The sequence below is a fragment of the Tauraco erythrolophus genome, chromosome 12, assembly GCF_009769465.1.
Source record: "Tauraco erythrolophus isolate bTauEry1 chromosome 12, bTauEry1.pri, whole genome shotgun sequence".
NCBI classification, from domain to species: Eukaryota; Metazoa; Chordata; class Aves; order Musophagiformes; family Musophagidae; genus Tauraco; species Tauraco erythrolophus.
Genome location: NC_141476.1, coordinates 14150736 through 14167066, shown reverse-complemented (window position 1 = coordinate 14167066; position 16331 = coordinate 14150736). Strand labels below are relative to the sequence as shown.

Sequence of the window (16331 nt, the reverse complement as noted above, 5' to 3'; positions counted from 1 at the left end):
TATACCTATAGTACAATGAGTATATAAACACTTTAAATCTAGATGACTATTTTTTTTGGTAAAAAGACTACTAATTTTCCTATGAATTGAGAAAATACACTGGTTTTCCTCACCTTCTGAAAGAGAGAAGACCTCACACTTTGAATAAGTGATTATTAAGTTGAAAGTGATATTTTCAGGATTGAAAATGATCTCAGTAGAGCCTATGTCCATTAATAGCTTGCTATAAATACCCGATCATAAGATACCCTGGGACTTTCTCCATCTTTCTTTCATATAAGTTAGTTATGTTTAATAACTGACCTGAAAAATGGTGTCAACAAAAGAAGGAATTACAAGTCCAGTTTATTTGTAAAAATTTTCTTGTTAAAAGTTTTTAGAATGAGAATTTGAGAACTATAAGTAGTAACTATTACATTATGGAAAGAAAATTCTTTAGTGCTTTCCCAAGAGAGTAAACTGAAGATGCTGTTAAGAACTTACTTAAGAGTAAGACAGTGTAAAAAGAAAAACTAAACCAAATAAAAGTAAACATAAACAAGCAAATAAAATCAAGCAAGATCTCTTAAAAATGACTATGTGTTTCTGGTTGCTTAATCACAATTCACGTATTAATATAAATAGGAAACCAAACAAAAGATAAACATATAGAGTCTTTAAAGGGAAAAGCACAGTCTCAGAAAGACTGACCTATGCTGAAAACTTATGCTGGTGTAACACACAACAAGCCGAGAACCGAAGGACATCGATGCCTCGTTACAATCGTGATGGTAGGATGGAGTGAGACTTTCATGTGCTTAATGTACTCCTACTCTACTTTATGGAGGGGTCCTTACACAGAAATGTTTGCGTCTGTGTCTGAATGCAAGGTGAAAATTGTTCTTTGCTGAAGGAGATCTAGGAAGAACATCTGAGTAATTTTAATTTATTTAAAGAAAACAAAAGCGCAGAATCAGTGAAGGAACTGAAACTGGACTGCTTCTCTGGAGCAAGAGGGAAACGGATGACGTTTTATAGCAGGTGGTCATAAGGGAGATTTTATCATTTGTTCTTCACGCAAACTATTTGGAAAAAGAAACTCTTAAAAAAATAAATCAGAATATCCTGAAAAGATGAATCTGCTGAGGAAGACAGGCATCAGAAGTACCCACTATAGGTAGTTAAATGATTTCTCATACTGCAATCTTCGCTGTTGCTATGACAGAACATAGGCTATATATAAAAATCCAGACTGAAATCTCAAACTTACTACCTACTAGCTTTCCACAAGCATGATTCAGCACTCTTAATGCTTCAGGTTTGTTAACTGTAATGTTTCTCTCAGAAACTGAAGACTATTTTCATTTTACATTACGATCTATTTTGTGATAGTCAGGTGATACATAAAATTGATGTTTACACATGAATAATACTACCAAAGGCTAAAATCCTAGCTGTACCTTTTACAGACTGTAAAGATGCTAATAATAACAACACATACTTATTTAAGACAAAATATTGAGGATCAGAAAATATTTGCATGCCGTTTTTTAATACAAAAAAGCCCAGATGTTTCTTGTACACAGTGTTCCACTTCCTCTGTAAGTCAACAAAAAACAGGATTTTGAGAAGTCTGTATCTGAACTGTCCAGTTAGTCATCCAGCTGGCAGAGCAGCGCAACACCTCGCTTGATCCAGTGTTGGACTGGTTTATCCGTGTTAAGCGTCAGAGCAATGACGAAGTTAGTAGAATGTCCAGTAGTAGATAGGGTTCCTTTACGCTCACTTGTCTTGTAGAGAGGGCAGACATAGGCATTAGATTTCTTTATGTCTGATTTTGCAGCTTCAAAAAAACCCAAAATAATATATTACATTCAGCAGACCTATTGATAGAAACATAATCTACATACTTAAGTATTTACAGTAACATGCTTAAAGATAAATAAAAATGCAAAATTATTTTGTGAGTATCATAATAAAATTATCTGGCTTTTTTGCTGTTTTCTCGTGTAGCTTGTTTCGTTTTTAAACCTGCTTTGTTATCACTCAAATCTGATCGTTACATAGTTAAAGCATAGTTTATACACAAGCTTTTAACAGCTCCACAAGAATTCCGGTCCAGCAGCCACAGAACATAACTGCAATTCAAGTCACCTGAGATCCAAGGACACAACTCTGCAGGAACCCTTTGTGTGCCTAGATCGCTTACGCACAACTCGTGCCAAGTCTAAAATCATGCATGTCTGAACGGATTCACCCAGCCGCAAGAGAAAGCGCCAGCACAAAAAGCAGAAACTTTGTAAGACTGCCCGTTTGTTAGTAACACCCACATCTAAGTTGCAACAGGTGCAATAGAAAGTCATGCTTAAGTGAACAAATAAAAACAGGGATTTATTGCTCTTGACCAAAGAAAACCTGAGTTATTAAAAATATCTTACTAGTATGACAGACAACTAGCATAGCAGCTAAAAATAACCTGAGCAAACCTTGCTAAATAAATCATGTGAGGTAAAATACTGAGTTCAACTCGAGTAGAGCCAGGAATTCAAGCACCATGTGGTTTCCTGCCCAAATTAACTTTTGGTTGAAAAATAGACTGGGTAGCATCTAAACATATTTATGAAAAATTCATTTAACTCGTCCTTTTGGCTAATCCATAATTATAAACACTTGTGAGGAGAGGGACAGCTTATTGCTCAGATGAGACTAAGTCAAGCGAGCAGGCACCATTTTTAATGCAAAAACCGTAGGTCAGATGCACATGAATTCTGTGCACAGTTGGGTACTTTGGTAAGGGGCAGGAGCGAAAAAAGGAATTCACTGTTGCAGTTTCTTGTTGAGTAGCTCACACTTCAGAGAAATTATACTCACTTGGCTTTATCCAAATGATTGGCATCGTATCAAAGAGCAATTTGGGATACTGCTCAGCCAACATTCCCCTGATGAGAGAAAGCAATAAAGTAATTATTTGTGGCTCCATGTTAAACCAAAGCGGGTTTTGGTCTGTGGTTTTCTGGTTGTTGCATGAAAGAGTATTTCAATAATATGAAAAGTATCACTTAAAATATTTAAACAAATCTTGTTTGAGCACCTAAGAAAGCTTTTCAGAACCACAGTAAAACACTTTGTTACTGACTTGGTCCTGTCCCAGCGAGCTCCATCTAAAAATAATCCGTGGATATAAACACCATCTTCTGGTGCAGTATCAGCAGTATCCTGAGGAATAACCTACAAGAAAAAAAAGTGTTCTACGTTATCAAACTTTCATAGCTGTTTGCTTTTTGAGGCATTATGCCAATAGCCAATTCTCAGAAGATCAATCCAAAATTAGAATAATACAGTAACACTTCCTTTCAGTACTAGTTTTATACAAACTATAAAGATAACAGATTTCTGTGAGTTTGTTAATTACCTTTATTGTAGGTTATAAAATAAGGCTTTAATCACACAGACAAATAAATATGTACTCTGTAGGCTGTTTTCTTGAGTGGAGGTCCAGGTCCAACGAGAGAACTACTCTTCATACACCTCTTTTACAGACGTTATTGAACATGCCTACCTTACCAAAGAATTAAATTTATGTCTTCACATCGCAGTGAGTTAGTTGCAAAACAAACCTTCCAGTCAAGATTTATTTACTACATCTCACTGCAACATCAGGACTCAGACAAATAAAATATGCCTTTATAACTTATCTCTACCTGAAATTCATATCCCAGAAGGTCAATAGGGATCTTGTGCTTCCTAGCGTAGTTTTGCAATGCTCCAGTTAAGAAAGCTTGAGTAAAATAGAATCCTGACAGCCAAAAAACCGTGGGCTTCCCTAATTCATACCAATCCTGGAAAGAGGAAAACAATACATTCATAGATTTCATAGATTTCTAGGTTGGAAAAGACCTTAGAGATCATCGAGTCCAACCATCCCTAATCCCCATTAAACCATATCGCTAAGTAGATCATCCACCCTATTCTTAAACACATCCAGGGATTGGGACTCAACCACCTCCCTGGGCAGCCTATTCCAGTGGCTGACAACCCTTTCAGAGAAGAAATACTTCCTAACATCCAACCTGAATCTCCCCTGACTAAACTTATACCCATTTCCTCTTGTTCTATCACCCAACACTAATGTAAAGAGCCCTTCCCCTACGTCCCCACTATCTTTTCTCAAGTATTTATAGGCCGTAATCAGGTCTCCCCTCAGCCTCCTCTTCTCCAGGCTAAACAGCCCCAACTCCCTCAGCCTCTCTTCATAAGTTTTATTTTCCAGCCCCTTGACCAGTTTAGTCGCCCTTCTTTGGACTTGCTCCAGGAGCTCAATATCTCTCTTAAAGCGAGGGGCCCAAAACTGGACACAATATTCCAGGTGCGGCCTCACCAGTGCCGAGTACAGGGGCAGGATCACTTCCCTATTCCTGCTGGTCACACTATTCTTGATACACGCCAGTATCCCATTGGCCTTTTTGGCCACCTGGGCACACTGCTGGCTCATATCAAGCCGGTAGTCAACCAACACCCCCAGGTCCTTCTCCACCAGGCAGCTCTCCAGCCACTCAATAATCAGGAAATTCTGATAATCTCCATTCAATAATCAGGAAAAGATAAATGCCATGTTTTTTGTCCATTTTCTATATAGTTGTACTCAGAAAATCTAAGCAGTCTGTTGCTCCTTTCCCAATACTTCTTTAACATAAAGGAAAAATTATATGAAGAAGTAGATTAAATAATTGGCAGTACTGCCTCTTGTACATTACCTGTAAAAATTTCAGCCTTTCTAGAAAATCTAGAATATAGCTCCCTAGTGGTTTTAGACTTGGGTATGAACATTTAGCCCAATTCTCAGGAACTTTTCCAATAAGTAGACTGCCACAAAGAGCCTCCAGTTCAGCATCCATAACAACCAGTCCTTTAATGGCCTTCTTCAGGTTAATTAGTGTAGCACGAATAGTTCGGATTAAACTAGAGTTAAAATATAAAACAGATTTTTCATGTTTTGCATGATTTGTAAAACACAACATCCTCACCAGAAAAAAAAGAAAAAACAGGATTATGAAACCATCTATGGAATTTGTATAGCTGCTACATAATTGCATAATTAGTCCTATCTGTAAAGTCCTGGATTTGTGCATTCGTTCCAATTTATTTAAGACTAGGAAGAGTTTAATAAATTGCTTTGTTACCTCTGATATCCTTTGTGTTGCTTGGTAAGAGGATAAATTTGGAACTCCAAATGTATACATGGTATACTAGATCAAGGAAAAAAGTTTAGATTGCAAAAGAAGAGGTGGGTAGGGTCTGCAACAAAGGAAAACTTAGAGACTAAAGGCCAGAGAGCATTATTGAAAGTTTGGGAGAAAATGAAGTGGGACACGTGAAGAGACAAACATAAATGAAGCAGGACAGAGAAAAACAGAGAAGAAAGATTGGAGGAGCAGGCGAAGATAAGAAAGAAAACTAGGTAACAAAGTCAAAAGAGACATAGGGGACCCAAAGAGAAAAATAAAAATAATTACAGGTTTGTAATCCTGGGAGAATAAATGTGAAAATAAGGTATAGGAAAAAGGCATCAGGAAAGGGGAAAAAGGAAAAATTTAGATCTGAAGCATCTAAGACAACAAAGAAATAAGCAGAAATATTTCCAACTATCGAGGAAAGTGTTTCATAAAAACTGTAACTGTGCATGTATTACAATTTCTAACCCTTTTACCCTAACAGGTCAGAAATATGAATAAAACATAATTAAAGATAAAGAAAGAGAAAGTGAAGGAAAAAAAAAAGGAACATAAAAATATTGTTCCCATTTTCTTTTCCAAGTGCATCCTCAGACTCCCTTCTTCTACCATGCATTTTTCTCTCAGTCCATTTTGCCACTAGATCATTTTTCCTGACATCTATCCTACGTCCTGAATTCCCACAAAGAGTAATGGTGCTTGGACTGCAGATATCACTGCAGACAATTAGAAGGCAACAAAATAAATAAACAAAATATTTCACAGAATACAGAGTTTACAGTGCATGATTCACATGAAAACTTTTTCTGCAAATGAAATTATTTGGGTTACATTTATAACGCTCTTACTTATTAAATCTTTCCATTTCTTGCACCAGCACAGTGTTCATACTTTCTTCATATCTCACAGGATATTTACTTAGGCAAGTTTCAATGTCAAAATCATTTGGAAGCTGTAAATTGCAACACATTTGGAAATCATTTCAGATATCGTTATGCATTGGTATTACATTAAAATACGCCGATGTGAAAAATTGCAGAGTAATAGATACCATTAAACTTTCTGGTAAGTATCTTGTCAATACAGTATTCAGTAGCTTAATACAAATAAAAATTATGGAGTTTTTAAAGTGATGTTTATCTTTTAAAAACCACCTATAATTTTTCATAGCATGAAAAGTTATGAATATGTTTCAATTTGATTAAACGTGTTTACATGAATGAATCAACTGTTCTTCTGAGTTGCGTTGGCTGTTTTCCATCTGTCTCCTATCTCCTACCTACTTAATAAAACTTTTTTCAACTGAAATGTAGCTGTGCTCTGTTACAACCACACCAGTTTTTACTTTCATATTGCACTATATTTCTCCCAGTAGCTTTTTCCTCCAACACAAAATCAGTTCGACACTGAAGATTCTAATTAAAGAAATTCTGTGTTGTAAAAAGATAAATTTGAGCCACTGGTATAATACAATACCTTGCTGAGAATATCATCTGCAATTTCACAAAGAGTGCTGTCATCACCTCCAGAAGTTCCCTGAATGCCTCCTCCTTGTGTTAAAAGCAGAGATTCAAAGAGGATCTTAGTTTGACGAAGATCTTTTGAAATATCCACGTTTTCATGCAAACCAAACACCTCTGGTTGCTGACTGAAGGGAAGACCCTAAGACAAAATAAACAATAAACATCTACATGAGATAAAGCAGCATGCTAGGAATTAGATCCAAGGCTTCTTTAAGAAGTCGAGTGAAAAACTACCACTGACTTCAGTTGAAGGTGAATAAGGACCTTAATATTTGCAGACAGTAGCACTGGTGATAGAGCCACCACCTCACTTATGGAAAGCCATTTCCAAGGAATTCTCGATTATCTATGCTAGGTCCTCCTATCTACTTACTAATTCCCTCTCTCTCCCAGAAACATTCTAGACCATGGCAAGGATCATACAAGGATGCCAGGCAAGAAGCCAAGCACAGAGTTTAATATGCTGCAAAACTACCCTTTTAACACAGAGAAGCCTTTAAGGATTACTTTCTTAGCACATCATTCTAACAGTTCAAAATCTTGCTGCTACTTTTTACCTTAATAAACTCAATATAGTCCTCATATGTGCCTTTTGGTGGAGCATAATAGTTGCCACTTGGAGAAAAAGTGTAACGAGGATTTTCAATAATATCTGGATTATAGAAGTCATCCAGCATTGTCAGCAGTAAACGTCTGTCCCAGTCATCCGTCACTCGACCTCCGTAGTTGCACTCACCAGTTAGATAAGATACAGCTTCAAAAGGAACACGGCTATATTCATTTATGAATAACTGAAACAGAAGACATGAGTTGTTCTAGTGACTTGAAATACGTGCAGAACAACAGCATGATCTACAGACCAAAGGGTTGGAAGCTATAGTGCATGCAATACTGCAGTTCCTGAAGTTTTTTCCCTAGGTGCTGGAAATTCAAATTCTGAAATCTTTTTTCAGGTAAAATTACTGTTTAAAATAAAGAGGAGTTATTAAAAGGAGTTATTTTTATAGTAAAAGCCTCTTGTGAATATTCAAATTAGTAAATCATCCAAGTAAATCATCATTAGTAAACCATCCAAGCCATTCTTGAATTATTTACAAATGGATAGTGTTTCCAGTCTAAACTTTCTAGAAGGACACTTTTCTGAGTCAAAAACAAATGTTCATTTCACATTATTTTTCTTCCAGTCTTCAGAACCGTCTGACCTCTTTCATTAACTTCTTGATAACTTTTCTAACAGTTCAGTCTCAACATCTGTAATGCACAGTTTTAACTGCCCTGACTTTTCTACACAGGGCTTGCAGAAGACTCAAGGTCAGGTAATATTCAGCATTTCATTTTAGAGACAGAGAATAGTTTGAGGCTCTGTTTAACTAACAGTATATATGTAAAAAAAAAAAATAATTTCCTCCTTCTAAGCACAAAACTCACCATAATAGGTAACTGTCACGGACATGACGTTACTTAAAGCACAGTGAGCTCTTATATATGACAATTTTAACTCTTATAGTTATATATGCTCATCATATTACATACATCTGTATGAATCTAAACCTCATGAAGAACAATTTTTCATTTTCATTTGTAATTTTGAGAATATTTATAATATGATCGACATTTCTTCCCTTTGTAGTCGAACTGAAGGAATAAAAAAATCTATCAACATTTGATGTAATTTAAGCGCATTGCTCCTTTTTGACTATCAGCTCGTTCCTGTGCTTCGGAAGATCAGTTAAAGGTAGCAATAGACGATTTTACCTGCAGCTGCCTGATACTGATTTGCAAGTCCGATTCATTAAATCCATAGGGTATATTCCAACCAAGAGGCCCAAATTTTCTTCTCTCCTGAACAAGAGCATGGAAAAAACAAACTCCAAAGAGCAGTTTCTCCCATACCTTTGAGAAAAAACAAAACAGAAGTATTATTAACTGGTCCATATGTTCATGCTAGTCTGTAAATATAGAGAACACACTATTTGACTACTACTCTCCATCTAGGGTACAAATACAACTATTTGTAGTTGCATATTGTATATGAACTATAAAGTAGTTTATATAGGCAGCTATTAAGTATGCTGCAGTTATTTGACTTGGGAACAAATATGCACATAGTTGTTGCATATGCAAGCACATTTAGCTAGTTCCTCACGTACCATTACACAAGATTTTTCTCTTCTTCCACGTAAAGGGCAGCTGACTTCACAAGAATTCAAATATCACCACATACTTTTAAGGCTCATTAGACAAACATAAAATACAGACATATTGTTTAAGTCCCTAGATGCACTTATACCTATGTATATTGATTATCATACTTGAATCTCTGAGTAATCCCACTGCTTTTTCACTTACTTCACAAGTAATGATTAGCTAAGTGGCTCATCCCATATCAGTAAGACATATGGGCACTGCAGTACTGGTCTCTGGTAGCAAGAGAAGATCTTCTCAGTGCTTACCATCTCAATAATGATAGGTATGCTCTAGCAATCAACTACGTATATTTTGTAATATGTATGATTTTAATAAAGCCTAAGAAAACAGTCTAAATATTGCCACATGAAATTACCTGGCAGGGTAATTCTCAACTAATCATCTTTATCATTGCAAAACCTAAACTGACAAATATAGTAAATATTTTAGCTTACAATATTCACTGGACAGAAATCAGTATATCTGTGGATAAAAAAAAAAAAAGAATAAAACCATCAACAGATAGGCACATTACCAGCTCCTTTCCAGGGCATCCAGAGAAGAACGCAGGATCAGAAATAGGATCAGAAAGAAATGACTGAAGTAGGTTTAATCGGAGACCAGTAGGAGGTTCATTTGTCATCTTCACTCCATTCTGTAGAATAGTTACTGGAAACTAGAAACAAAAAATAGCAAAACTGCATTCAGAAAGTGTAGAATAGATGCTACGTTGTTATAACAATATATTATTACTCTGTGTTTGTTATATAAACAGTTATCTGTTAAAAATTACGTTTTAAACATCAACTTTTAGAAAACAAATTCTCAAGGGCATCAAGAAAGTAACACCTTATTGTAAACTACAAACTTATATTTTAAAAGATTTCTTGGTATTCAACACCTTATAAATAAAACGCTAAATTTTTGCATTTACGTGAAACAAAACCTCGGTGACAGCATGAAAACTTCTTAATTACATACGCTGGCAAAACGCAGTTCCATTCACTAGTATACAAAACACCACACATCACAATATCAAAATATTACAAAGAAAGATTGGTATTACTAAGTTTATAATTATATTTGAAATGTCTTTTCTTGATTACATTATCTCTTCAAGAACTTCATTGTATTCAGAGAAGTTCCACATTATTAGATCATTCAGGGATACGAATATTTCCTAAAAACATCATCAACTTTTCCTTTCCTCAAATACAGAATATTTGGCAATGCGTGTACCTTTGGTGAAGGGTAACTAGTAAGCCAAAGTCTGAAGACTGGATGACATTTTTCACTGTTAAACTCTTCACATATTTTCTCCAGCATTGGCATCCAGGAGACAGCTAAATGACAATTCTGTAAACAAATCCAGATTCCTTCTTCCATTCCTTTCTGAATCATTTTCGTAGCTATAGGTCCTTGTCCTTGTCCTAATGAGATGGACTGAAACTTATCTCCAACCATCTCTCTGTCATTTGCAAATTTCTGGAGGCCTTGAATAGAATGCATAAGATTTTAGTATTTATTAATTAAAAAGAAGTTATGTCAGGAAAAAAAATATTGAAAAATGTTTATTACTATTTTGTTATAATGTACTTACAATCAGATGGTATATGTTTGATGTAGAGTGTAAAATTTATCCAGTTTAAAATACCATTCCCATTTTTAGGCAGCACAGAATTTTACCAGTGTGACATAATGCACTCGAACAAAGTGCAAAATAATCCTTACTGTGCAATGAAGGAGAAATTCAGGTACTTCATCTGAAAAGCTGCACTATGCATTTGTTTTATCCTTCTTTGTATACTTACTAGACATGGGATCTGCTCCTGGAGATAGCACAAATATTAAAGGGATTGTAGAATTTGAATCTAAGTAACTTTTTGTTAGATCAAAAGGTGGTGGCTCTACAAATTTCTTCCCCAGTTTATCACTTACAAATGTAGTTATAGCTGGACCAATCTGGTAAAAAAGTAAATAGATAATAAACATATATTAAACATAACCACATATTTGGCAACATCTTTTATGTACCATAAATTAGTCAAATTGCTGAGCCTATAGACACCTCTCTGCTTTGCACAGATTTGAGACTAGTCCTGCTGAATGCTTCAGAAGCAAAAGTTTCACCTCTTGATGACATTCTGTCATCCTCCCTTTTTATTTTACCTTACGAGAGAAATAATAATGCTTTTAGAAAACAAAAAATAACATACCTCATATACACAAATTATGTGAAGATTTTAATTCAGGCTTTATTTGATGTGGAGAATCAGCATATTCCCCCTCAGTAAATATTCATGTAGTAATTTTTAACTAGTTCTAAGGAGCATTTGCAGTATGTACCTTAAATCCTGAGATTGATTGTTCCTAAAGTACATACAACGCAATTTGCTCAGTGCATCAAAGGCAGAAGGTGATAAAAGTTCGCCTTGGCTGTTTGAATCAACACATTTGATCTTTCTTTGCCTTGGAACCCTTTGTATGAAAGCACATGGTACCAGATACTCTGTGTATTTGTTCAGGCTAGTATAGCCCGCCCTCAAGTATACTGGCTGTACCAGCAAACAGACGAAACATGAACAAGCTCTTCAAAAATATTAGAATGAGCATACTCTGAAAGATGCATTAAATCACGGCAGACAAAAGATGTCAGCTGATGCTTGTGGTGTTTGTATGGCTCAACTGAAAAATAAGAATATCACTTATAAGAATAGCCACTGCCAACTACGCTACAAGACATGGAACAGTATGCAAACACTTGATAAAAGATCATTTTACCTTGTCTGGTCTTAAGCATCGAAGAATTATCATCTTTTGTAATTCACTTAATGTATTATTGAATTCTCCTGGTAATGGAAAGCTTTGTGGCTCTTTACTGTCATAAATTTTTTTCCATTCACCTATATTTTCAGAGATGTGACTCCTAGAGAAAAAAAAGCACTTACAATTACTGTAAATACCTGGAGTCTGTTTTTTGATGTTTATCAAAAGCCAACTACATTGTATTGTCATACAAGCCACACCACTTCTACATCAGCAAATAATCTACAGTTGAGCTTCTCCATGCTGAAGAGTGAAAAAATATTTTTCCACTATGCTGCTGCAGACATACAAGATTCCACCTGAAATGCTCTGAGTTGACAATAAGTTCTGTCTGTTCCTCCAGCCAGCACTGCTTGGACCTTCAGAGGTCTGGGTGACTTTTCTGCCTCTCATGTTTCAGGAAAATTCCACTCTAACTGAAGAAAACTACCAGGAAATTTAATTAGGGAAAAAAAAAATATTTTCCTTCACACAACATGTAGAGCACGTCCTCTGCAATGGGACAACTCTCAGACTATTTAAAGGCTGGACCATCATCCACATTACTATTAAAACCCCAAAGGGGGAGAAACTCAAAAGAGTCCCAAATAATTTCTTCTAACAGAGCAGTGTTTCCGCAGTCAGATCCAATTCCTGCAAATATTTGGGTTCTGCCAGCTATTTATACTCAAGACTTGTATAGCCATGATGGCTCCAGAACTTCAGGTTAAATTCTATTTAAATCCAGGCTGAAATTCTCATGATTTCAGGAGACAGATTTTACCAGAAAAGCTCCTCCCCAGCACTGCAGTAGAATTTTGCTACATATACTTTCTTTGGCCTCCATTGAGTCCCTCGAAACACTGCTTGTCTACGGTGGAGACATTCCAAAAGGGAAATTTCTTTAGGGAACACCTCAAATAATTTAGGAAAATATTTTGATTAAATAATATCATAATTAGTGATCTGATTGTTTGACCTAAACAAGTGAAGCAAACCTAATGATGAAAAAAAGGGTTGGTTTTACCATGTTAGCATTCTGGCACTGGTTTGGAAAATGTATAGGAAACATTTCTTTCAGCATGTTACACATGTTTTGCTTAAAATCAATTAAGGCTAGTTCACATCAACATTTTATTATACCTCAGTCCTTTCAAAGCAGGGATTTCACTTGCACGACATAATTCATCCCAGCTCTTATCTGGTAGCCAAAACGGGGCTGGATTCTTGTACTTATTCTTGAGACTCACACCCCCAGTTAGTAAGAACATAAACTCTTGATGTTTTATTTCATTTTTAGCCCTATTTAAAAAAAAAAAAGGATAATATTTAGTTTCTGAGACACAATTTTACATAATATAAAGAGCTGTTTAAAATTAATTACTTCACTGCCACTTAGTAATACCTCTACTGCAGTAACAGCTGAGATCAGATCTCAGTATTCTATATAGTTAAAAAACTGTATAGTAAAAATAACTGATTAAGACTACAGTAAGGGTTTCAAGAGGTAAATGGTATATATCTGCTTATTTGTTTTTAAAAAGTGTAACTATTCCTGATTTTTAACAGCTTTGTAGGAAATAAAGGGTTCGAGGCATACAATAGCCTTACAAATTGGTCCAGGAAGAATGGTCCATATACAGATGTGCGCACATTGTAATTATGTATGCACGTTATGGTCGTGATCGTGCAGTTTTGAACTTATCTTTCCTTTCACAATGTATTCACACAAAACTAAAAAAAAAACAGGGACAAACTAAACAGTTGGTGGAAGAGAAAAGACTGCAACTGAGATCTCATGATGTATGCAAAAGGATAAAAGAAAACGAAAAGAGAAAATTAAGAAGAAAAACAAAAGCCTAGTAGTTGTTGGGATGGCACGTTACTGTCCTAGATTTCTTTCTAAAACTTTTTCTTAAATAACAGCAATTGCTCTTGACATAAGGGTGCTATGGGGCACTACCCAGGACCATTAAGGGAGTTAAAGGTATATCATTGACAAAACCATTGATTTAAATGGGCACAGGAACATTCTTTTCATGATGTTTTCAGTAGTAGCGATACTCGCACTAGAAAACCCAAAACACTCACGACCTTATTCCAAAGGCATTATTATCAATATGCACAAGAACATGCTATCTCATCAATAACTTTTTCAATGATGAAATATCATTAGCTTCTGTTATTAAGAGACTTCACAAAAATGAGCTTACATGAGAAGGTTACAACATAGCAAAAAGGAGAAAAGCAGCTTGTCCTTTTCAAACAGTGAACGACACACATTGCAATACAAATTGTATGTGAAGTGGTCATTTAGATATCGAAGTCGCTTCTCCAACATTTTGGATTTATTACTAAAAAGAAAAGAAGTAAGAAATTGAGACTTCAAATGAAATAACTTAGGCAAATCAGTTAAGAAATCTAAATCTATTTTGGGTTGTGGAGGAATTATATTAGACCCACATGATCGACAAGAGACTTAGATGCCCATTTCCCCAACATTGCGACTACACTCAATGTTTTACAGCTCTTTTAAAAGTCCTAAGCAAAATAATGAGTCGAAATCCATTTGCCACAGACAGGTGGTGGCACTTGGTGTTCATAATTGAGCCTAGTTCAGAACCAGACTACATCCTTTCTATAAGTCACATTGTTACAAGCACTTAAATAAAGCGCATGCTTACAGTTCACAATTTGCTCAAATAGGAACTGAAAAGCGCATTTACTTCATTAACAAATCATATTTTGTTCTCAAAAGCCTGCATTTAAGGAGGAATAAGAGGTAAATGGTTTCAAAACAGAAAGAACTGTTCATAAGAGCAGAATGAGAACACGTTATTTTACATCAGAAAGACTGTATTTACCTATCATGAATAGAGGTGATGAAGAGGTTGACAAACCAGCTAAGGGAGTACTGGTACATGGGATCAATGTTTGCCAAGTCTGCAATACTGAAGAACAGCACCGATGAATGCTTCGCGACAGGTCGATAGACTTCTCGAGATTCAGCTATTTTAAGTTCTGTTTTCTCTGCAATCTAAATATCAATAGTAGTGGACAAAGAAAAACTTTCAATATTCCTCATACAAAAACATTGCTACTTCATAACATTATTAAATTAGTTTTATACAGCACTTTATAAGGTCAGCGTAAGACAACTTTTATGTCCCAAAAGGTACAATCACAGTAGGTAATGACTACGCCAGGTAAACCGAGTGCTTGCCCTTAACACAGTACTGCCTGATCGATTTATCTGTGCCACAGGATGCAACAGTCAAAACAAAGGAGGTACCAACACTTTCAATGCATCATTTAGCATCAAAGTATCAATCTATCCCTGCCATATTCAAAAATACGACTAATGTCTGACTGTTTATGTATTTAAGCTCTACTTATTCTACTCTAAATCAGCTTTATGCAAAACAACACTTTGAATATAAAAAGGTTTTTCAGAATTTGACCATCAGAAAAATTCTGAGATGATATTTCATAGGCGTTAACAAGCAGCAGTAGGCCAACATCACCTTAAAGAAAACATTAATATTTGATTTCTGTTAAGTCTATACTAATTAAAAAAATTAAAAAATCTTTATTCTCTTACTAATATTATTTAGCTCTCGTTGACTTCAGCTGGTATTTTATGCATGAAGTATAACAAAAGAACCTGGGCTTGCCCACTTACATTAGTCATCTAGATTATTAATGTCTCCCTGAATATTTTTGTTATTTTAAAAAATTAGCTCCTTCCTTTATCTTAACATGTTATCTTATCTTCAGAACTTATTACTTTTCACTCACTCCTAACAGATAGATAAACATTCTTTAAAGCATTTTAAACTAAAGATTGAATAAACTATCAGTGGAGATTCTAGAATGGATCCAATTTTATTTCTCTTCACGTTTCACAAGCACAGAACTTTCTCCTCATGTTTTGCATCTAATTCACAGTCCTGCCAGCTGCAAATTTTAACATTTCTATGTTTTGTTAGGGAAAACACACATACACATTCCTTACCTGCTGTTTTTTCATGATCTCATTAGCCATTAGTTTAGCAGAATCCAAGACCTCGATAGCAGTCTCATCTTCCAGAATATTTCCTTCAGATGAATGTAAGGTTTCTAAAATTTTCTTCTCAATTTCTTTTAGATGCTTTTTATTGGCTGCAGACTGAAGGATGAGAGTATTTCTTTCCTCTTCTAATTCTGGTCTAATGAAGAAAAAGGCATACAACAAAAACAGTCAATGCTTATCTTCCACTGATTGTAAACAAAACCCATGAAGATGACTCTCTCTTCTTACAATAAATATTTGTGAATAGTCTGTTCAGTTTAAACAGGTTGTTACTGTTCAGCAGGTATTTATAATTCTGAGGACAGATTTCTTTGCAAAGCTTCGGCTCAGTGTTTGAAAATGATGGTGTAAACTTTAACACCTCAACATTTTGCAAATGTCAGTGCATCCTAGTTTTCCTTTATTATCTCCCTACTGCCTGAAAAAGCACCATGTGATATGCAGAATAAGTTTACTGCTGGAAACACTTTTTTAGAAAACAGAATTTAGCCCAATGGCACAGACATTTCCCTACAACTCAGATACTACTTCTTT

The 16331-nt window shown here is 35.4% G+C and overlaps 1 protein-coding gene across 1 annotated transcript in view; it reads right to left on the bottom strand.

Moving 5' to 3' along the window:
- Positions 1-1618: 1618 nt before the first annotated feature.
- DNAH12 (dynein axonemal heavy chain 12) overlaps positions 1619-16331 on the bottom strand; it is a 69443-nt gene continuing 54730 nt past the window's right edge. Inside the window, exons 57-73 of the mRNA XM_086619344.1 lie at positions 15741-15933; positions 14590-14762; positions 13939-14079; positions 12869-13027; positions 11702-11846; positions 10732-10882; positions 10160-10413; positions 9456-9596; positions 8489-8626; positions 7291-7524; positions 6687-6872; positions 6059-6162; positions 4734-4938; positions 3681-3818; positions 3116-3207; positions 2851-2918; positions 1619-1822 (exon numbers count right to left, since the gene is read on the bottom strand). Coding sequence (XP_086475470.1) covers positions 1632-1822; positions 2851-2918; positions 3116-3207; positions 3681-3818; positions 4734-4938; positions 6059-6162; positions 6687-6872; positions 7291-7524; positions 8489-8626; positions 9456-9596; positions 10160-10413; positions 10732-10882; positions 11702-11846; positions 12869-13027; positions 13939-14079; positions 14590-14762; positions 15741-15933 — 2713 coding nt within the window. The 3' untranslated portion in view covers positions 1619-1631. The remainder of the gene's footprint in view (positions 1823-2850; positions 2919-3115; positions 3208-3680; positions 3819-4733; positions 4939-6058; positions 6163-6686; positions 6873-7290; positions 7525-8488; positions 8627-9455; positions 9597-10159; positions 10414-10731; positions 10883-11701; positions 11847-12868; positions 13028-13938; positions 14080-14589; positions 14763-15740; positions 15934-16331) is intronic.